Source organism: Bos indicus, chromosome 11 (assembly GCF_029378745.1).
Source record: "Bos indicus isolate NIAB-ARS_2022 breed Sahiwal x Tharparkar chromosome 11, NIAB-ARS_B.indTharparkar_mat_pri_1.0, whole genome shotgun sequence".
NCBI classification, from domain to species: Eukaryota; Metazoa; Chordata; class Mammalia; order Artiodactyla; family Bovidae; genus Bos; species Bos indicus.
In genome coordinates, this window is record NC_091770.1 from 27,597,413 (window position 1) to 27,621,797 (window position 24,385).

The following is a 24,385-nucleotide window of genomic DNA, read 5'->3' on the forward strand; positions in this document are numbered from 1 at the left end:
GGTGCGCCTCTCCCAGTTCTCAATCCCCTCCCATCTCATGCCCCACTCACGGTAACTACTACCTGGGATTCCAGTGCCTATTTCAACGTTCTTACTGTATACATTGGTATTCACAAACAGTATGTAGTATTGTTTTTGATATTAAACATTTCTATATTGATCATAAACTACTAGACGTATTCTGCAACTGCCTTCTCTCTTAATGTATTTTATAAGGTTTATCCAAATTAATGTGGGTAGCTCTAACTGGGTCATCTTTGCTCCTATATAATATTCTGCTGCTGCTAAGTCGCTTCAGTCGTGTTCGACTCTCTGTGACACTATAGACGGCAGCCCACCAGGCTCCCCCATCCCTGGGATTCTCCAGGCAAGAATACTGGAGTGGGTTGCCGTTTCCTTCTCCAATGCATGAAAGTGAAAAGTGAAAGTGAAGTCGCTCAGTCGTGTCCGACTCTTAGAGACCCCATGGACTGTACCATCTGAGTATGCTACAGTTTATTTTTCTGTTTTTCTGAAGAAGGACATAACAAAAAGTTTCCAAATTTTTTAGTATTATAAATAGTGCTTCAGTGAGTTTCTTGCAAATGTCTTCTTGTGCACATTTAAGATAATTTTTCAAGGCTATGGATATCTAGCAACAAAACTGTTAAGCTGAAGAGAAGCCCCATCTCCCACTTTACTAGCTTCCAGTTGCTCTCCAAAGAGGTTATCAGTTTATACTTCTACAAATAAAGTGTAAAATTCCCAACGCTCCACATTGTTGAAAACATTTAAACTGTCAGATTAATTTTTGAAAACCGGAGAGGTTTCACATTGAAAACCATGTTGACTAGTAGTTTGCATTTCCCTAACTACTAGAGTAATAATTTTCTTCCTATCTTTATTTTATGTGTGTGTCTCTGCTTGTGTCAATTACCTGTTTATGTCCCTTGCCTATTTTTCTGTTGAACTGTTAAACTTTTTTTCTCTTAATTGTAGGAGATCTTTATAAATTATGGGCTCTTTATAGATTTTAAGTGATGCAAATACCTTCTCCCTGTCTGTGACTTTCTATATAATATTTTCTGATTCAGAGATATTTTATATTCTAATACAATAGAACTTTCTATAATTGAACAAAAACAAGTAATTAATTGACCTTCTCTGGGAGTATGAATTTATATATTAGAATTTTCTAGTTATCCCTAAAGTTTTAAAATGTCTTTTCTGGGTGTGTTTTTTTCACTTCTGGAAGAATTATCCTTCCTATGTTGAAATACTAACTATAGTATTCTATATATATATCTGTATATATTCTAATACAATAGCCACAAGGGAATCCCTGGTGGCTCAGAGGTTAAAGCATCTGCCTGCAATGCAGATGAGGGTTCGATCCCTGAGCTGGGAAGATCCCCTGGAGAAGGAAATGGCAACCCACTCCAGTATTCTTGCCTGGGGAAGAGCCTGGTAGGCTACAATCCATGGGGTGGCAAAGAGTCGGACACGACTGAGTTACTTCACTTTCACAACAGAACTTAAAAATGTTTTTCTTTGTGGTAACCTTTAGTGTCTCACGTGTAATTTTTTTTCAGTCATTCATGATAAACCTAGTTTTAAACGCTGTGAAAATACTTTAAAGTTTTAGAAATCCTAACAGTGACTTTTGTGCTAATATATGAAATCAGAAAGTGAACTTAAAGTAGAAACTGAAATTGATCTAGTTTCACTGTCCAAGGTCAATGACAGACAAAATGTAAGTAAACAAAAGATAAAGGAAATTAGATATTTCATTGTTAATAATTCAAGGCACTATTTGTAACAGGTTTCTCAAATCACACTAACACCTCACATTTCTTTTAAAGATAAGTAATGGTGTTTTACTAGGGTGTGTGTATATGTACCTGGCTTATTACATCGGCAGTGATTTCCAACAATCTAAGAAAACTATAGTTAGTATTTCAACATAGGAAGGACAATTCTTCCAGAAGTGAAAAAAACACACCCAGAAAAGAAATTTTAAAACTTTAAGTTTAGGAATAACTAGAAAATTCTAATATATAAATTCATACTCCCAGAGAAGGTCAATTAATTACTTGTTTTTGTTCAATTATAGAAACAGCTCTGTTATGGTAAAAAGTAAATGCAATACCTGAATTCCAAGACTAAATTTGAATGTCATGCATGAATACATGGTAAATCAGAGATTCAAGCAGAGCTAGTATCCTGGGATCTAAAGTTGAGGGACAGGATTGTGAAAACATTTGGCAAGAAACTCATTTATGTGAATAATGCCTAATTTGTAGAATAATTTCCTCTTATGTTTCTTTAACCTTTGTGTTTTATTGATTTCAAAATATTGATTTAATATTGCATAGAAGGCAAAAATCCAGGTAAAGTCATCTAAGTGGATATGCATGGGACAGACTTTTTTCTATATACCATGTTAAAGTAACACATCATTAATGGATTAAAATGTTTAAAATGATTTGGACAAATAATACAGGACAGGTGAGAATCCTTACTACCTTTTACATACGTACAGTAAAACATTTCATAATCCTTACAATATTAACTATAAAATAATTTTTTAACAGAGTAATGCCACCACCGAAGAGTGGGTTTTTTGGGGTCTTGTTTTGTTTCTCTCCAGAACTGATCCTATAGAAGGGGTGGGGAAGTAAAGTACAAATTCCCACCTTTGAGGTTTAACCATGAAAAATTTCAGCTGGGAAGATGATTTTCCTTTTACAATGACTCCTCATTATACATAATAATGAGGAATAAAGATGGCCTGGATAGAGAAAATCCACTAAGGATTTCAGAAACTCATTTTGGAAAACCATTTCACTCTCTAATAACATCAAATGATCTAACAGAGAGGCACAAAGGAGAAAAAGGGGACTGCCCTGTCTTTCCTACTTTACTGTGAATGCTCATGAACAAATACAGGTGTTAATGAGCATGAAAGTATCTAAAACATGATCCAAGGAAGAAATAAATAGCAAGTAAATCCGACATATTCAAGGTCTGCTCTCTTGATATGACAAGGCCAAACTAAACCATCATTCCCCATGTCCCACAGAACTCAAACAGAGCCAACCCAGCATCATCCTGCTCTCACCCTGGAGTGTTTTCTTGGGAGTAACACCAAGCCACTTTCCAGCAAAGTCTTCAGGGGTCAGTTAGGGATATGTTGTCATTCGACCACACTGGCTGCCTCTCTCTCCAGAAATAATGACAGGCATGTGTTTTTGAAATCAGCTCTCCCCATTTTCTAAGACAAGGATTGGAGTGCTGCCTTGAGCATTTTAGCTGTTATTAAACCAAAAGTATTTTAGTTTCTATTGAAATAATAATATTACAGCTTCTATTATTTCATATAACTATTTAACATTCTTTCTTTGAATAGCTTTCATTTCTAAAATCGACAATGTTTGTCCAGCTACTCATAATTTAAATCAGAATAAATACAAGTATTAAATTTACACTAAAAGCACTTATAGATCCCAGCTAAAAAGAAATCCAGTCCCATTTTGGTTGTACTGGAAGTCTATTTTATCAAGGCTTAAAATTAAGTGGTCCATTGACTGGGAAATGGAAATATTTATTTTACAACACATTTTTCCTAATATATAATCACTACAGAAAGTTCGAAAAAAGGTAAGAAAAAAAAAAAAGAGAGAAAAATCCCTAATCACACCAACAAAGATATAAATACCAGTCAACAGCCAGTTACTTTTTTCCTTAAGTGTAAATGCACATCTCTAATTCTAAAACACAAATTGGTTTTATTCTGTAACAACTTTTTTGCAATTTAAAGATATGTTAGGAGCAATTTCTCATGGCATTAAGTCTGCCTGGAAAGCCTGAATTTTTAATGGCTGTATAATATTTCAACTGGGAGATGTGCCATAACTCATTTAACTCTTTTCCTATTGTAGTTGCTTCCGACATTTGTTGTAACGGCAAACTTGTATGTGAATCTTAGAAACAGTTTTTATTATTACATTAGAAGAGACTCCAAAAGAAAGAAATACCAGGTCAAAGCAATGTGTATTTTTAAAATGCATCATGATAGGTATTAACTATTTACTAGAAATAACAATTTATATAACACCTGCAGTGTTTATGAATGTTCATTTTACTGTATCTTTTTTATTTGCACAGATATTTATCACTTTATTACTACTTTACTCAATTATTAGGTTGAAATAAATATCTCTTTGTCTAATTTGGGTTTTTCTGATAGAGAAAATTTATATATATTTCATCCATATAAATGGTATGTAAAGTCTCCATAAAATTTTGTCAATGTTTTATAGGAACCAATAAATAAATGTATACAAATTATAAGAAAACACCAAATTCTAATAATAAAATATGTAGTTACCATATGTACATATATATTTGTGGCCAATAACTTCCCTACTTCATCATTTGGCTTTATTTTTTTTTTTCCATCATTTGGCTTTAAACTGTAACACAGAAAATCCACTCTAAGTATATATTCAAGAGAAATGAAAATACACATCTTAAAAATTTGTACACAGTTTTACTATAAGTTCATATCTCTCTAGATACAAAGCCAGTAGACTAGATTTGGATGGATCCACTAAACAATGCTATCTCACCTAAGAACTGAATATCTAACAGTAATTTCTTGCTGCCTGCTAACCAATACCTATTTAGAATTAAAATAAAAATAAAATAGAAACTTGTACACAAATGTTCATAATAGCATTATTCATAAGAGCCCCAAAGTGGAATTAACCCAAATTTCCGTGATCTGATAAATGTTTAAACGAAATGCGGTATATATACATACAATGAGGTACTATCACCCACAAAAAGAATGAAGTTCTGATACATGCTATAGCATGGATGAATCTTGAAAATATTATGTGAAAAGAAAGAAGTCAGTCACAAAAGACCACACACTGTATAATTAAATTTGTATGACATATCCAGAATAGACAAAGCAATAGAAACAGAAAATAAATTAGTAGTGGCCTAGGGCTGGGGACGGAAAAGGCAATGGCACCCCACTCCAGTACTCTTGCCTGGAAAACCTCATGGATGGAGGAGCCTGGTAGGCTGCAGTCCATGGGGTCGCTAAGTTGGACACGACTGAGCAACTTCACTTTCACTTTTCCCTTTCATGCATTGGAGAAGGAAATGGCAACCCACTCCAGTGTTCTTGCCTGGAGAATCCCAGGGACGGGGGAGCCTGGTGGGCTGCCGTCTACGGGGTCGCACAGAGTCGGACACGACTGAAGTGACTTAGCAGCAGCAGCAGCAGGACTGGGGAAGGAGGGGGTGCTGGAGAGTGACTGCTAATGGTTTCTTTCAGAGTGATGAAAATGTTCAAAACTTAGACAGTGCTAACAGTTTCACAACCCCGTGAATATATGAAGCATCTTTGACATGTACACTTTAAGTGGATGAATTTATGTATGGTATATGATTATATCTCAGTAAAGTTGTTTTTAAAATATATGTCACTATACTGTGGTCTGTTAAAGCCCCCACCAAAAAAGTGAACTTGTCTCTTGTTCTAATTTTCAGAAGTGTTTAATACTGCATATTTTTCTGAAGCTATGCTGTTAGCATTCTATAATGCTCAGAGCAATTATATTTTCTTGGGATACTGTTCCACAATTAATATTAAATAACCCTTTTTGACCTTAACCTTTAATCTTAAATGCATTTTGCCTTAAATTCTATTTCATCTCACATGTTGATGTTGCTGACTTTTCATTTATGTGGAATATTTTTCTCCAAATTTGAAATATCAAGGTTGCTTTTTTCTTGAACACGTGTACACCCGTGGCGGATTCATGTTGATGTATGGCAAAACCAATACAATATTGTAATTAGCCTCCAATTAAAATAAATAAATATATATTAAAAAAAAAAGAAGTACCTCTTGCACATAGAGGCTTCCCTGGTGGCTCAGTTGGTAAAGAATCTGCCTGTAATGAAGGAGACTGCTTGCAATGTAAGAGATCAGGTTTGATTTCTGGGTTGGGATGATCCCCTGGAGAAGGAAGTGGCAACCCACTCCATTCTTGCCTGGGAAATCCCATAGCCTGATGGTCTACAGTCCATGGGGTCGCAAGACTCGGACACACACATCTCGGTGCTATATTGTATTTGTAAAAGTCTGAGATCCTATTCATAGGCAAATTTAATGCTTTCACTTTTACCTATTAGTACACTTATTTCTGTCATCATATATTTTATTTATTTACTATACTTTCTTATTTTCTTTCCTCTACCTTTGGTTGGAATGTTAAACTTGATTTATTTTTTTACTCTCATGATTTATATTAAGTGTCCTATTTGTGGTTATTACTCATATATTTCAGATTATGTTTCTCTAAAAAAATTAAAGAGTTAATCTATATTTGAATCTTTTTCCTGAAAAAGAGTCCTAATATTCTATCTCTTTTCTTCTACTCTCCCGTATTTAGTTGATCTGCTCCTGACTAATTTAAGGATGAACCTTATAGTTAAAAAACTATGACTTAACAATACAAATACACTTTACTGGACATTTGTGTATTGTAAAGTTCTCTGCTGTTTCCTTACTTTGATACCACTTCCTCAAGACATGACCTCCCACTTTTTGGACCTCCAATCCAACACCCACCCTCCCACATTAGGCAGGAGAGCTAGCATAAATAATTCTTTCAAAGAAGGTCTGTAACAATCAGAGAAGCTGAATTATTACAGATCCAAAACTATTTTTATTTTATTTTCCTCTCACACTGAATTGCTGGTTTGCCTGCATACAGAATTACAGGTTCAACATAAATTTTTTCTCAACTTCAAAACTACTGCATTTCTATCTTCTATTACTTGTTTTAATCAATAATAGAGCTAATATCTACCTGGTTTTTCCCTTTGTAGGTAAACTGTTTTTGCTCTCTGGAAGGTCTTAAGTCAGTTCCTCCTCATTACTAGCATTCTGAAAGTTCACAGGAAGGCATCTGAGTGTAGGTCGTTTGTCACTCTTTTATTTAGTATTCAGTAGGCCTTTTTAGAGAAGGCAATGGCACCCCACTCCAGTACTCTTGCTTGGAAAATCCCATGGACGGAGAAGACTGGTAAGCTGCAGTCCATGGGGTCGCTAAGAGTCAGACACAACTGAGCGACTTCACTTTCACTTTTCACTTTCATGCACTGGAGAAGGAAATGGCAACCCACTCCAGTGTTCTTGCCTGGAGAATCCCAGGGACGGGGGAGCCTGGTGGGCTGCTGTCTATGGGGTCACACAGAGTCGGGCACAACTGAAGTGACTTAGCAGCAGTAGCAGCAGGCCTTTTTAGAAGACTTGTCTATCTTCAGTTTGGAGAAATTTCATCCTATTATTTCTGGGATCATAACTCCCCTCCACTCTCGTTTATCTGAAGTTCTATTAGATGAATGTAGAAGCTTTAGATGGAAAAGGAAATGGCAAACCACTCCAGTATTCTTGCCTGGAGAATCCCATGGACAGAGGAGCCTGACAGGCCATGGTCTCACAGGGTAGCAGAGAGTCGGACATGACTGAACCAACTAAGCACAGAAACTTAAGAAGGCACTCTATATTGTATGACCTTTTGTTCATGCTTCCTACCTTTTTAAGACTACACCCTAAAGAATCTAACTCAATCTTCTACTTCATTAATTTGCTTCTAGCTGTGTCCACTCTATTTCACCTATGTGTTGTTTTTTCTTTTTTTAAATCTTAACAATTAGATTTTAAAATTCTTAGATTGGCTTAATTTCATTCTATTCCATGTTTGTTTTAGAAATGTAATAACCTTTCCTATGTTACCATGAATGTTAATCTGACTTATTTCAGAGTCTGTTGCCTGTTCATTGTTTCTTTGAGTATTGTTTATTTCTTAAGGTTGGAGCCTCGTTTTTCTATCATATGTTTTCCTCAAACATTTAGTGACTCTTGGCAGCAAGGTCATTTCAGAGACTCTCTGTGTCTGTCTCTGTATAATGGTTCTGTTCACTACCATGAGCCTCAAGTAAAAAATGTGGGATATGATGCCAGGTGTCATGTACATGTTACAAGTTTGTCTTCCAGGAAGAAACTCCTTGAGCTTTTTGACAACCAAAGGCTACCTGAGGGATCACCAAGCCTCTCTGGCCTCTGTATTATACAGGCCTAGCCATTCTATATGTACCTCCTTACCTAATCCTGCAGACCTCTCCACTCTTTGAATATGACTCCGGTTAGTGAACACTACTCGTCTATATATTTTGGGGGTGTGGCTCCACCATGCTTTATTTTTCTGTGGATGTGACTCATCAGGCTTAACATCTTTTAAGAATTCTTATAATTTCGATCCACTGGTGGGACCCTTTCTTGTTTTCCCAGACTATTATCTGTTGATTAACATAAGTGAGTATTTATATAGGTACAGACACATATGTACACTTTTTCTGTCCTCTTATGGAATTTGGAACATGCCAGCGGTGGTGGAAATGTAGTTAAAGAATAGCATGAGCTCAGCCTACTATCTTGATCACTTTCTCAGTGTCACTGTTTGCTCAAGGGTATGTACTCTAGTGTTAACATGGCTATATCTCTAAATCTCAGACCAGTATATCCAACTCTGAGCTGATACCTTTTCTTGTATTTCTTACAGGCACCTCAAATTTAACATGTCCAAAACTGGATTACTCATCTTATCCTCACCAAATCTGCTCAGGTATCCTCATGACCCTTGCAACAAATTCTTCACAACTCCTTTTCACTCACATCACCAAATAGTCCCTACAAAATACATTTTATTTTTTTCCATTTCTACTGAGTGCCATTAACTTTGTCCCAGCCACCATTACCTTTCACCTAGAATAGTTAGTCAATATTCAAAAATACAAATCAAATCATGTCATTCCTCTGCTTAAAACTCTTCCATTACTTCTCATTGCTGTTGGAATCAATTCCACAGTTTTTCCACATTAAACACTACTCTGAATCCAAATCTGGAGACAAGGTCCCTGCTATTTACTTAAAGACCTGATGCCAACAGGTTATTAGCCTCCTGGGTTATATAAGTTCCCCTTTCCTTTGTTCCACCATCTTGTTGAGGTATTCCATAACTTCACCTTAAATTAATATAACTTCTCTTAACTATGATGCCTGTATTATAAAACTGCTATAATAGGTATACTCTTTAGATACTAGGTATTTTATCTATCTGTAACTAGATCGTCCCTTTAGGAACCATCCTTGTTGAATGAACAAGTCCAGTTAAAGCTTCGGATGCCTCTTGGTTTAACTTACTATAAAATGGGAAAACTCCAGTTAAGTCCCATATATGACAGGTTAGTCCAGGCTTTGATAGTGTGAGCCTGGGTAAAAATCCTAACTACTCTTGGACATGGCTTCTTTTCCTGTCAAATGAGGAGGGTAGGGTTGGATGATCTCAAAGGTCTCTCTCTTCCATTTCTAGTGGTCACAGATCCTATGATGTAATATAGTATTTCCTTAGAGAAAATACAGTACCTATCACTCAAATTTCATGAAAATTGTACACAGGGTAATATTCTCCTTCAGGCCTAAGTAGAACTTTCACCAGAGAGAAAATAATTCAACTTGAGGTTTCTGGAGACCACTTAAACCAATATGGATTCATTTTACCCAGATTTACTGTCGCCCTCAATTGCCTAAGGAATACAAACTCAAGAACTGAAAATACAATAGCAACAACAATAAGCACTATTACTACTATTATTGCTACTACTACACAGTAACAAAAATGAAAGCTTTTAGCTCATACTGGGAAATGACAAAAACAAACTATAATAATCTAATAGGAATGAAACAGGAAAAAAAAATAACAGTAAGTACCAAAGGCTTCTTCTGGAAAGATCAATAAAGATCAATAGTTCATATGGGTTTACCAAAAGAACCAACATACTCCTCTTTATCCACATCCCCTCCACTTTTATAAAAACGTTAAAAGGAGAGGCTCTTCAGACTTGCATCTAACATTTTAATAGTGTCTAAACTGATTATAACCAATTCTGAGTCTTGATCAAAATCATAAATACCAGTATAAAAAACTCACTCCTTCCTTAGTAATTTATAATACCTAACTATCGTTCTGCAAACTGTACAACCGTTGAAAATGGGAACTTATTCCCACTGACAATTACTATACCAAGGTTTGAGTACTGCTCTCTTTTTTTTTTGTTTTTAGTACTGCTCTCTTTATTGATGGATTTCATAAATTAAATGGCCCACATTGCTTTACCTGATACATTCCAACTCCGATGTGCTTTGGCTCAATTTTCACTAGCTCAGCTAATGGATCTTGTACACGCCTTGCTATGGAAACTGAAAAAACAGAATCAGAAAACAAGTATGGCTTAATGTGAAAAGCAGTATCCAGATAATTACTGTTTTAGTTTCTTATAATACAAGCAGTTATCCCTCTTTATTCTTCCCCCCAAAAGACCAACAGTTTAACCAAGTTTCAGTCTCCCCCCCACCCCATACAAAAAGTGAATGCAAAACTTCAGGATTGATTACGTCACCAAAACTCCTAGGCATTGCTAAGCTCAAATGCATTGAAAGGGTTATATATTTGAAAAACAAGTAAAACAGTTGCTGTATTTACACAATTACCTGTTCATTTGTTAAATACAGTATGCAAGGACACCTCACAATTTAAAGAACAAGTAGATATTGTTTTATTTCTAAATAACCCTGCATTACTATAAACATGATACACATCTTTGCATTAAATATGCTTATTAAGACTACATCTTGATAATGATGACTAATGACAGAATCATATCTTACTGCAATCAGAGATCAAGTTAGCTGGCTAGTGAATATACTTGTATCGCCTTGAATATGACTGCAAGATTAGTCTGGGAAGTGATCTGCATGCTAACTGCTTGCTCCTAACACATGCACAGTCCTAATTACATCCCTTTCCTGACCATCACATCGCATTTTTAAGAGACTTGAGAGTTAACTTCAAATATTGCTTTACTTGTGTCATGATTTTTACTTAGTCATCATTTATTATTACCTTTTTTAAAACAAAATCTCATAACTAATTTAGCTTATAAGACAAATTTAGTTGGAAAAAAGAAATTTAATATGAATCTTTAGTTCAGTTCAGCTGCTCAGTTGTGTCTGACTCTTTGCAACCCCATGGACTGCAGCACACAAGGTTTCCCTGTCCATCACCAACTCCCAGAGCTTGCTCAAACTCATGTCCATTGTGTCGGTGATGCCATCCAACCATTTCTCATCCTCTGTCGTCCCCTTCTCCTCCGGCCTTCAATCTTTCCCAGCATCAGGGTCTTTTCAAATGAGTCAGCTCTTTACATCAGATGGCCAAAGTATTGGAGTTTCAGCTTCAGCATCAGTCCTTCCAATGAATATTCAGGAGTGATTTCCTTTAGGATGGACTGGTTTGATCTCTTTCCAGTCCAAGGGAGTCTCAAGAGTCTTCTCTAACACCACAGTTCAAAAGCATCAATTCTTCATCAATATGAATCTTAAGGATAATTAAGGCAACTCTTTTTTTCCCCCAAGTAGTATAGATGCATTGAGTGTTTACATATGAACAGGATTCATTTTCTAAACACATGAAAGTTAGTCAATGTCACCTACTCATATAGAAGGTTGGATAAAATATAAATTCATTAAGTGAAAACATTAAGGTCGTTAAAGGAAATTCCATGGCTGTTTTTGTGTTAAACTGTTGAAGGACTGATAAAAGAAGTCACCTCTTAGAAGTGACTATCAGATTCTCCTGATGTGTGCCACCTCTCATCAGAGATAAGATCCACTGTAAACATCAAGTTCACTGCACAGTCATTCAAGTCTTTTTCACATCTTTTACTAGTATTGCTAAGAGATAGTGACAACGGCAACTTGCAAAACAAGCTTAGAGAGCAATAAGTTGGTATCTTATAATCTGCCTATTTCTCCCACAGAAGAGATGGGAATTCCAAGGACTTCATATACACCTATCTTATCAAATTTCACATAAAGTTAATTAGTGCAAGCATGGAAGTATAAGTGGTTTCTTCTAATAACCACATTTATAGTTACCCATTGAAACACATGCCACCAGAGACATACCTCGTATCCTCTAAAAACAAAAAAGTGAGCCCTCCACATCTGTAAGTTTCACATTCACAGATTTTGCTATGGATCAAAAATGTTTGAAAAAAAATTCCAGAAAGTTCCAAAAAGTAAAACTTGAATTTTCCGCATTAGCAACTATTTACATTGGACTTACAACTGTTTACATAACATTTACATTGTATTAGGTATTACAAGTAATCTAGAGATGTTTTAAAGTATACGGGAGGATGTGCACAGCTTATATGTAAATATTACACTATTTTATATAAAGGACAAGAGCATTCTTGTGTTTTGGTACCTGAGAGGGATTTCTGAAACCAATCTCCTAAGGCTACCAAGGCATAATTGTATTATTTCTTTATTCTAGCCTTTATATATATAATACAATAAGAATGATTTTCAAACATATACATACATTGCAAAATACTTTCAGATTAAAGAAACAACAGTAAACCAAGCTAAGGGAACAGGCATCAGAACATATGCTGCATAGGAAGGCAATATTAGAAGTTCAATAAAAGTATATCAATAATACATAAATCTTTCAAATCTACACCTTCAGGAGAACCCACATTATGAAAACCTAAAACTCAGAAAGTGGTTACAGCATTGTATGTAATTGGTAAGTGTGAGTAGATCCCATATTTTAACATTTCTGAGATACATAAAAGGATTTTCAACTGTTTTCTACTGGATTCCCTTCCAACAGTTCACTGCCAGTGTATCATTTGTTCATCCAAATATTGCTAAATATTAGCAACGATGGATTGAAAATGATGGTTTCTAGATGCCATTAATTCTACAATAAGTCCCAAGGGCTTCTGGAGTTACAGTGTACCCAGTAAACAACCCTTGACAAAGATCTAATATTTCTAGGATTGGCATTTCACTTTCAGATGCTGTTCGTTCTGTGAAGTATAAAAACCAAATATGGAAGAGACAGAGGCAGGAGGAGAAACACAGATGAATACTATTTAAAGTAGAATTTGAAAAGTAGTATGCTCAAGCTTTGAAGAGAAGATGGAGCTGTTTTTCTGCTGGCAGGATAACCAAGAGAAACGTTATGCAGCAAACAGTACTCATTTAATGATCAGGCTAACTACAGATTTCTGCAAGTTAGAGACAGAGAAGTAGTTCAGGCAAAAGGAGTCTAGTAGATTGCTGATTCAGAAAATGAAGACAGAGTAAGAGTCATGGCCCCAACCTTGCGGCACACTCATTTTGAGTTAGAAAGGAAAAGGAGGAAATGGTGGCAGAGGCAGAGGAGGAATGGTGAGGAAAGTATAGTAAAAGGAGTAAAAAAGACTTCTGGAACATGTTGAACACAGAGTCACCCTATGTCCCCGAGTTTTTACTTCTAGGTACATACTCAAAAGAAATGAAACTATCTGTCCAAATAAAATCTTGTACATGGATGCTCATAGCAGCATTACTCATAGTAGTCAAAAAGGTGAAAACAACCCAAATATTCAACAACTGATAAATGGATGAAAAAAACATGGTATACACCAGTATGGTGGTACACTATTTGGCAATAAAAAGGAATGGGGTACTGATATACGCTACAGCATGGGTAAACTTTGAAAACACCATACTAAGTGAAAGAAGCCAGTTGGTCACAAAAGACCTCACGTTGTAATGACTCCATTTCTATGACATATCCAGAACAGACAAATCTGTACAGACAGAAAGAAGGTCAGTGTTTTCCAGAGACTGGGAAAAAGAGAGGAAGGGGTACAAACTGCTAATTGGTATGGGGTTTCTATTTGAGGCAATGAAAATGCTCTAAAATCGGATACCGGCAATAGTTACACAACTGACTATACTAAAAAATGATGACATAAACTTTAAAAGGGTTAATTGTGTGCTATGTAAGCTGTATCTCAATGAAGTTGTTACATGTTTTTTAAATGCAGAATGTCCAAATGTATGGCAAATATTATCTATTTTTTCCCACATATGATGCCAACGCTTCTCTGTATCATAGTTACTATTCACCATTGTTCAGGAAATTCTAGTTAACACAATTGGAAAAGAAAGAAGACACGATTACTGAAAAGACAGAAATTAGATTACTTATTATTATTTGCAGATGATGACTGTCTTCTTAGAAAACCCAACTAAGTCAACTGAAAAAAATATCACAACTAGTAAGATTTCAATCAGTTGGCTGGTTTCAAGACACCCACACAAAAACTGATGCTCCATCATATGCCATCAACAACCAATAAGAAATATCATGAAGGAGAATCCATTCACTGTCTCTGTGTGCATGTGTGTGTGTATTGCATGTAAGAAAAATAAAACATGCATAACCTGTGGAAGGGATCCCAGACTGAGTGAAGATTAGCATCCTAAAAGGTAAGCAACCAGAGCTACAGCCATGTGCAGTACCCCTGAAAGCAGCATTCTCCCCTCATTTATAAGCTGTCTTATATGCAAAGGATAAAAGGAAGTATATTGGTTTTGGTCTTTAGATCCATGAAACACCTAGAATCTTAAAGCTTCCAGAGCAAATAAATGTATTGCTTAGAAGACTGTACTAAACTGTGCTGTCTTTAAAATTTTCTTTATTCTGTTATCTGAGACTATAAAGTGGAAATTTTTCAAGTTCAAAACTCACTTCATTTTTGTACTTCTCCTTGCCATCAGACAGCAACAGAGGAAGACAGGTTAATCCCCATGCTGTCTTTTATTTCATTCAAGAACTCCAAATTAGAATTTTTTCACTGTAAAAAGCTGATTAAAATGTAACTGCAATGCTCTTAAAGCACATCTTGATCCTCTAATCAGTAATTACATTTTTCAATAAGGAGCTGACAAATCTGTTGACCTAATATAAATAATCTGTATCTTGATTGCAGCACTTGTGGTGACCTGACTAGCATAAGCTTTTAAAAATTCATAGATGGTATACCTAAAAAGGGTGAAATTATTTTATGTAAATATACCCTTAAATGAGTGAAGTATCTTTTCTCTAAGGATATCAAGCTTTTTCTTTATTTTTCTTCTTTCTACATAGTCTCTACTTCTTCCATGTAGTGCATACACTCCACCCCCTGCCTCATATTTTGGCATCTGTCTTTAACAGTATAAATTTTCCTTACATGTTAAGTGAACAACAACTTTCCATCAGAGGCAGGGTACTAAAAACCTGACTGTAAGTGCTTTGCTCAAAGGTGAGGTTTGTCAGTTGTGGGCTTCACTACAAGGTAATTTGGCCATTTCTCTGTGAAATCTCTGATCTCGGTTTCTATATGTATTTCCTCTTGTGTTGGTTGAATCCCCTAATTTCCTGCATGGAGGTTTTAGTTCTCTCTAAGGTATCTTAAAGCTCAACATTCAGAAAACTAAGATCATGGCATTCAGCCCCATCACCTCATGGCAAATAGATGGTGAAACAGTGGTAACAGCAGCTGACTTTATTTTTGGGGGCTCCAAAATCACTACAGATGGTGATTGCAGCCATGAAATTAAAAGACACTTACTCCTTGGAAGGAAAGTTATGACCAACCTAGACAGCATATTAAAAAGCAGAGACATTACTTTGACGACAAAGATCCGTCTAGTCAAGGCTATGGTTTTTCCAATAGTCATGTATGGATGTGAGAGTTGGACTGTAAAGAAAGCTGAGTGCTGAAGAATTGATGCTTTTGAACTGTGGTGTTGGAGAAGATTATTGAGAGTCCCTTGGACTGCAAGGAGATCCAACCAGTCTATCCTAAAGGAGATCAGTCCTGAGTAGTCATTGGAAGGACTGATGTTGAAGCTGAAACTCCAATACTTTGGCCTCCTGAGGTGAAGAGCTGACTCATCTGAAAAGACCCTGATGCTGGGAAAGATTGAAGGCAGGAGGAGAAGGGGACGACAGAGGATGAGATGGTTGGATGGCATCACTGACTTAATGGACATGAGTTTGGGCAAACTCCAGGAGTTGGTGATGGACAAGGAGGCCTGGCGTGCTGCAGTCCACAGGGTCGCAAAGAGTTGGACACGACTGAGCAACTAAACTGAACTGAACTGAAGGTATCTACAACATCAAGTTAATAATTATTTAATCCATTTTTTTTAAATAGGTATTCCCACTCTTGTGTATAACCCATGTCTTCTGGTGCAGAAACCTATTTAACCCTCACTAGAGAGCAATTTTCCAGTCTTCTGCAAACGTCGAAGGACAGTTACTCAGCTTTGTGGACTAGGTCTAATTCATTTTTTTTTAACTGATGTGAATTGCACATAACACAAACTTAACCATTTTAGGGTGTAACTTTCATTGGTATTTAGTACACTTACAATATTGTGCAAACCACCACCTCTATCAAGTTCCAAAATATTTTCATCACCCCCACAGGAAACCCCGAACACATTAAGCAGCCCCTCTTCACTGTCCCCTCTTCCCAGTCCTTGGCAACCACCATCCAGCTCTCTGTGTCTGCAGATTTGCCTATTCTGGACATTTCATATATATATATAAAATCATACAATATGTGACCATTTGTGCTCAGATTCTTTTGCTTAGCATGTTTTCAAGGTTCATCCATGTCATAGCATGTATCGTTAACTTCATTCCTTCTTATGACTGAAAATATTACTTCATCATATGGACAAACCACATTTTGTCTATTCACCTGCTGATGAAGATTCAGCTACTGGACCAGTGCCAGTTTTTGGGTATTGTAAATAGTGCTGCTACGAGCATTTGTGTACACGTATTTGCTGAGTACCTGCTCTCAATTTTTTGAGTATATACCTGGAAATGGGATTGCTGGGTTATATGGTATTCTATGTTTAACTTGATCTCATTGTTTTTTAAAGAGACTTTTAATCCATCTTCTTATTTTAGACCCATTCTCAGCCCTCCCGAGATACTTCTAACAGTGCTTGGTGTAGTCCCTAAGTCCTCACGGTTTCTGTGATCTATTTCAGGTTAGTTCTGTTTTCAACAATGCTGTCTCAGTATTCCAATTTCTCAAGCTGGCTGAATCTCAGCTGATTTCCAGCTTCAAAACTATTGTTGCTATTTTCTCTTCCCTATTCTCCTTGTCCTAGTAGTTTATGCCTCCATTCTATCAAGTTGTTGTCATTTTAATGAGATTTCAGAAGAGAGTGAATGATATTTAAACTTCATTTTAAATCAGAAATCCAAAATAAACATTTTAATACCAACTATCTACCATTCTACTCATCCAATTTAAATCCTGTCCGTATAATAAATTTATTATGAGGGGAATGTAAGCATATATAAGGATAACTTCTGTTTTCAATAAGCTGATAAACTGGTCAAAAAGACATAGTAAGATAAAGGTAATTTTCTTACATATGTTTAACACTTGTAAGAATGGTGAGGTTCTCTTATATTTGATACAGTAAACTTATGGAGGGTTGAAAGGTAAAACCCACACCCATAGGTAGGTCTCAAATGAAGTGTAAAGTCATCCCCAGCATCAATCACTAGGAAAGAGAAAGACTCCCAGTCAGAAAACAGGAATTGAAAAGGAAGTGGGGCCCTAGAAAGTCAAGAGTAGAGACTGGCAGTTTCAACATTTGATTCCAGGACCAGACACCATGAAGACTCAAAATGTCTAGGTAGTATTTTGAGTTGATATGGATCAAAGTTGTTGCCAATGTGGAAACAAGCTAAGACAAAGAAAGAAGGCACATCTGCAGTGAATCACAAACTGAAGACACAGCTAGGTTTTGAAATCAGAGAGGACTATATACCAATTCCCTTTTTTATTATTTGCTATTTTAATAGTCTTATTAGAGCATTATAATTTTGTTCCCTAATAATACTGTGCAGTTATGTATCCACACAGGCCAGTAGTGGAAAGGAAATAGCAGCAAAGGGGAAGTTTGAGGGACTGCCACCACCTATGTAACATTTTTATCAAATACCCTGTTAGATGACTATCTTTCAGTCTCAACTTGGGAGGGAGGCTCTGAATTTTATTTTTTTGTAAAGTATTCCTTTATTTTAGAAGTTAATACACAAAATATTATGTACACACTTACTTGGCTATGTGGCCTCTTTAAGCCTTGGTCTCCTCATTTGTAAAGGGGGAGTAATAAATGACTCAGGGCAATTGTGAGGATTAAATAAAATAATCCTGGTAATGTATTTACCACAATGTTTCACATATATTAAGTGCTTAAAAAAGATTAGTGTTAGTAGCTCCCACTATAATTACCCTAGGTATTCCTCCTCTTAATATTTTATTACTATTTATATAAGGCAAGTATCAAAATAGAACATGTCAAGGAGGCAGAGACCCCATTGAGTTGGTGTGACAGGGAAAAATTTCACTGAAGAATTTGAGCTGGGATCTGAGTTTGAAGAGGAGATCATTATAGACAGGTGACTGTATCATAGAATGAACAACTGAAAGGAAACTACAAGTTCTTTTGGATTATAAAAGAAGTCTTTAACTTTAGATTAATGCAAAAATTTTCAAATACCTATCTCCAGGTATATATTTCAAGAACAGTCAATGAAATTTGATGAGAATCTTTAAGGGGAAAAAATTAAACAAGAAGTCTATTTCCCCTAATTTGGCATTTCCTAAAACTGGGGAGTTAAGATACACAAACTACTAAATATAAAATAAAGAACAAAGATATATTGTACAGCAATGGGAATTACAGCCATTATCTTTTAAGAACTTTTAATGAAGTATAATCTGTAAAAATACTGAATCACAATGCTGTACACCTAACAAATATAATACTGTAAATAAATGATACTTTGATTAATAATAAATCAGTAAACACACACACACAAGTCCTTTCTAACAAAGCAGTCTAAATATCCACCTATTACACAGAAAAATGCTCTGACCAGATCTATATTTTGCTTGTGATTCCAATTACTTTAATTAGATGTCTCAAAATATCTTAATTCCTTCATACACAAGATTTAAACTATTCCACAACACAGAAATCAGAGCAATTTTATACAACTAAAATCAAATCAGGCTGATTGAAACAATACACTAATGGCAATTCATATTAGCAAGACAAGAGAAACTGATCATTCAGCAAATATTTTGCAACAGACTCAAAGTCTGTAACTGTTTACGCATTTGCACTTTAAATATTTTTATGTTAACATATTACTTTTCTCCAACAAAAAGCTGTTAATAGTAATATTTCATAATAATAATGAGAGCTGAGAGTGTTTTACTGTACTACTAACTCTGCAGCATTTAATTTTACTAATAATGTTTTGGGCTAATTTTTCACCATACTCTAGAATACTGTGCAGTGTTCCTTAAAAGCAGTTTTCTTCCGCCTCTTTTCCATAATGCACAGTATTATTCCAATCAAATACTTTCTTTCTAATATGCCCGTAATACAGCTTCTAAAATTCCTTAGATATTTAAATATTTTGCTTGCTCCAAATTTAAGTCCAAAATACTAAAATCACACGCTTTTTGATGGTCCACAGTTTCTTACCTGCACTTCTCAAATTAGGGTCCAGTTCTGGCATCTCTTTGTTAGCTTCAGGGCTGACACTGTAGATCGATGCTCCTGCTTCACTGACGATACTGAGAAGAAAGAAAAGGGGAATATTATTTGCCAAACTTTCTGCCTGCCCCAAAAAAAAAAAAAATGAGTGAGAATAGGTATTATAAGAGAACCGAAGGGCAAAGCACTCTCTTTAAATTTCAATGGTATCTATACTATTTGATTATTCATTAATATAAGTGATTAAGCAATGTTTGTTTCTTCACATAGGAAATACACAGGCTTAAATCCATAATGAATTCATTCAGTTGTTTTCTGTCAGTAGTAATAAGAGAGAGTTTATAAATGAACACAATGGATACTCCTCCATGAGGCCAACAAAATTTTCAGAATACTTAGCTTCTCTGGTGCTTATAATCCATTTATGACTCTTGTCTGAATTAATCATTCTAAAGCATCTTGGAAAGCACAGACATGTATGTGGATACGTGCATATGTGGATACACACAAAAACTATTTCCATAAATGCTGCCCTGTTGTTGTTGTTTAGTCGCTAAGTCATGTCTGACTCGTGGCTCCATGGATTGTAGCTCACCATGCTCCTCCATCCATGGGATTTCCCATGCAAGATACTGGAGTTGGTTGCCATTTCCTTTTACAGAGGATCATACTGACCCAGGGATCGAACTTACGTCTCCTGCTTGGTAGGCAGATTCTTTACCGTTGAGCCACCTGGGAAGCCTTCACCATTATTATTACTTGGTTATAATTAACAACAACAATGTGAAAAGGAAGATCAGACACCCTACTTCTTTTCAGGAGGGTTTCAAGTCATCCTTTCAGTAAACTTGAAACATTATCACTTTAGGCAGATTTTAAATCATTTCTTGTTTCTTTAATCCAACCATCATACAACCTCTTTCTTTCTTCTCTGGCTCCATATACTTTACAAACCACACTGGCAGCACTCTGTTACAGATGACAGTTGTACAGAGGTTGGCATTTGTACAGTTTATCTAACATTTTAAAATGATGGGCTTTCTTTATGATATAATATATTAAAAATCATCTACTTTAAGTGTTTACAATACCTTTGGTTCTCTACCATGTGACTATCTAGGTGTCAAGATTCAAAAGTAGAAACATGGTTGGTGGTGCTTAATTTTTGATCTACTCTTAGGAACCTCTCCCTTTCTTGCTCTTCAGTAGTTACTTCAATTATGAGACAAGTTGAGCAGATAACTTCTAACATATTGCTCCACTGTAACCACTCAACAATGATAAGTAAAATGTGAAACAGTTAGTTTGCTACTCCAAAGAGTTCTTTGCAGAACTCCTAATTGAACTTTGATGATTATAAGCCTCTGAGACTTGAGAGGATTACTTGGGGCAACAAGAAGATTTATATATTTTTTGCAAACAAGATCTATTATTCCAAATTTCCTAACAGGGAAAATGAACACTCTTCAATTGGAAAGTGAGGCTGCTCATCTTGTTCCTCATCAAACTCTCATCAAGATATAGTAAGAGGTACATATTACATACAAAGCACAAAGCCAACCCCTTTATGTAACTGAGGATAAGAATATTCAGCCACCAGCTATGGAAAATTTAGTTTCAAACACAAATGAACACTCAGCCTAACAAAGTTCTTTTCCAAAAAAGAAAAAAACCCAGAGTATCCATGAAGTGCAGGCAGGACCAATTATTAAGAGAAAAGAGTATTTTAAAAAATCTTACCACAAATTTATATTCTGTCATTGCCAGAAGCCTCCAAAATTACCACTATTTGAGCAAAGGGAACTTAAACGGTAAATAAAAATTCCAATTAACTGTGGGCTTTAGCAATTGGGTACCTGAGAATTTTCTGGGTGATTCACTGTCTCTTGGAAGTTATAATTCTCAAAAGACTGAGGGAAACTGTTGCAAAGAAAAACACTCAGATAATAAATATTCCTCCAAATACCATACTGCCACTTCTTTTAAACAGAGGAATACAAAACAGATGTGACACGCTGCACCCAAAGATTTTAGATTAACATTAATATTAAATCAATACAAAATGTAGTAAATTTTATATGCTTTAGTTACTAGATAGCATGGGTCCAATAAACAGTTCAGTACTAAGCACAGATCAGGACGCTTAAATAATTAAATGAACAGAAAAACCTCAACACTGATTACTTCAATATAAAACATATAAGGATCTGAGAAGTGTATGTAGCAAGAATTAAATGAAATAAATCAAGCTGGGAGTGGTGATGATTTTTTCCAGGAGAAGCTGCTAAGAACAAAAGTTACAGCATTTGCCCTCTTCCTTTTTTTTCTTTCATATTTAGAGTTTAAGGATAGATATTATATGTGAGATTTTACAAGGTGCTCTGCTTATTAGGAAGTTTCCTAATAAACTATTAAAAATTATTCCAATTATCTCTAGCATATTTTGAGGAAAGCAAAAGTAAACTTTGCACAATATCCAGATATCTAACATTTAATATGTATCATATATCACAAAACAAATTTCACTCAGGTGTAAACTAATTAGGCTCATAATCTTAGCAATTTGATTATTTTATTTATTTTGCCATAAAACAGACAAGACTTTGAGCAAAATTTATAATTTTGGGGAAATTTAACTAACACAGTTCTATCTGAACTCAAAAGTTTTAAGATTATTACAGTACTTAAAATACCTTCAAATTGCTTGTTTTGACAAATGTGTAAATAAATAATACGGTATCTCAAACTTTAAATATACAAAACTACATTTCAGAAGTGTGCTAATTCTCTAGAATGAAACTGATCATTCTTAAAGCACTTTATCTAAATCAGCACTAGAGTCTTTCTAGGTCTTTTATTAAAAAATAAAATATATATATATAAACCACACTCATAACCTAAAAAACCAAGTGTAATGCCCATAATATAGATGCATTTACTTTTAAATTCTTTGAAAATGTTTTAAACAAAAAGTCTGCAAGTGAAAAACACTCATTTTTGTTATTGCAAGTAAAAGTCAATGCCGTTACATAAATCTGTAAAATAACATTTACAAAAATAAATATAATTTATTTTTAAAAATATATTTAGACCACAGAATTTATTTCTACACAGTTTATAAGTCTCTTCTACCAAGAAAAATTGTACATTGATGAATCTTTTAGAGCCACACTTGCAAGTATTTTTCTTACAGTGACTACTCATTCTGATAGTAAAAGAGTGGTAATTCCTTTTGCCAAATTGAGACGAAAGAATTACTTTTATGAGAGAGGAAAACTAGCTGTTGTTTTTTTTTTTGTTGTTACTGGGCTAATAGTTTTCATATTCATTTACAAGGTTGCTTGAAGCCTCAGTATGAGTCTCCTTCTCTCTTCTTATTTCCCAGATATGAAAATAGCTTTTCTGTTTTTCTTATTTTAAAATAAATCACATGCTTCCTATGTTAAAAAGAAAATTTAATTCAAAGTTAACCTACTTAAATGAAAACAAAATTTATATTTAGTAAGGTACCAAAAATCACCCAGGACATATTTGCTTAAACTAATAAAAGCTGATGTTTTCAATTTTTACAAAAGTATACTAGAATTTCTTAAGTTTTATCAATATCTAACAGTTTCCTTTTCCTCCCTCCTTCTGCCTACCAAAAAAAAAGGTACTAAAAAGTTCTGATGTTAAATGCATAGCTCATTTCACTAAAGTCTTAAAAATAATTTATCTAAAAGAAGTTCTTCTAAATTTTCAGACTGAGAAACATTTATATGAAAAGAAGGTAGGTAAATGACTTGACTTAAATTTCTTAACAAGTAAGACAAAGTGTCTAAAAAAGTTAATCATTTGCTTTGCTATGAGGTAATCTGTTCTGAAGTATGAAAGAATAGTTGTTTGTATTTTGGGGATAGGAGTCAAGGCCAAAAACTAAATCACCATAAATAAGGATTTACTGTTTAAAGAATACTTATTTTTTTTTAAATCAATTTTAAATTCCTTTATTTAGTGATGAATTGTCATTTCAGGGAGTCTCAAATGAGCAATATCTAGTCACTTTAAAAACTAAGGTGGGAATTCCCTGCGGGGTCCAGTGGTTAGAGGACTCTGTGCTTCCACTGCAAGGGGCACGGGTTCAATCCCTGGTCGAGGGAACTAAGATCCTTCAAGCCTTCCATGTAGCCAAAAAAAATAAAAACTAAGGTAATCTGGTGATCCTAAGGATGCCAGGAAACAAGATCCCACACTGTTAAGGATGTTTAAACTGTAAAACTCTTTTCGGATGGTAACTTGAAAATAAAGATCAAGTCACAAAATAGCCATTCTTTCTGAACTGGCTAATATGTTTTTAGGAACTTATATGAAAGAAATTTTAATTTACACAAAAAAATAAATAGTGCTATTAATCATAGCACTGCTCTGAATGAAAGAACCTGAAATCAGAATGCCTATCATTAAAGGGTTCTTTAATGAAAAACTATACTGTCATCAGAGTATTGTTGTGAAGCATTAAGTGCAAAGGCTGGTTATAAAACTATGACATAAGACCAATTTTGATATTTTTAAAATATAGGTATATAAAAAGAAAAAAGAAACATTTATGGTAATGTTAACAGTGCTTAACTATCAGTTATTCCTTTAAATGAATTTTTGTTTCTTTAAATTTTTCTGCAATAACTATTTATTTGTAAAAATAAAAAGTTTATAAAATTCAAGTTTAAAATGACCATTGTTTATCTGGCCAGGAGATCTGATATCACATAATATCCAACACTCTTTTTAACCAAATTTTCTTTGAAAATTATGAAAGTTATTTTGAACTTAAATGTGGGTAAACAT

General features: G+C 34.9%; 1 protein-coding gene across 3 annotated transcripts in view; it reads right to left on the reverse strand.

Moving 5' to 3' along the window:
- The window catches only part of SRBD1 (S1 RNA binding domain 1), a 245,303-nt gene that overhangs the window by 80,540 nt on the left and 140,378 nt on the right, over positions 1-24,385 (reverse strand). For all 3 annotated transcript variants that reach the window (XM_019970090.2, XM_019970089.2, XM_070798591.1), the window contains 2 exons: positions 19,550-19,641; positions 10,242-10,324 (listed from right to left, as the gene is read on the reverse strand). In XM_019970090.2, coding sequence (XP_019825649.2) covers positions 10,242-10,324; positions 19,550-19,641 — 175 coding nt within the window. The remainder of the gene's footprint in view (positions 1-10,241; positions 10,325-19,549; positions 19,642-24,385) is intronic.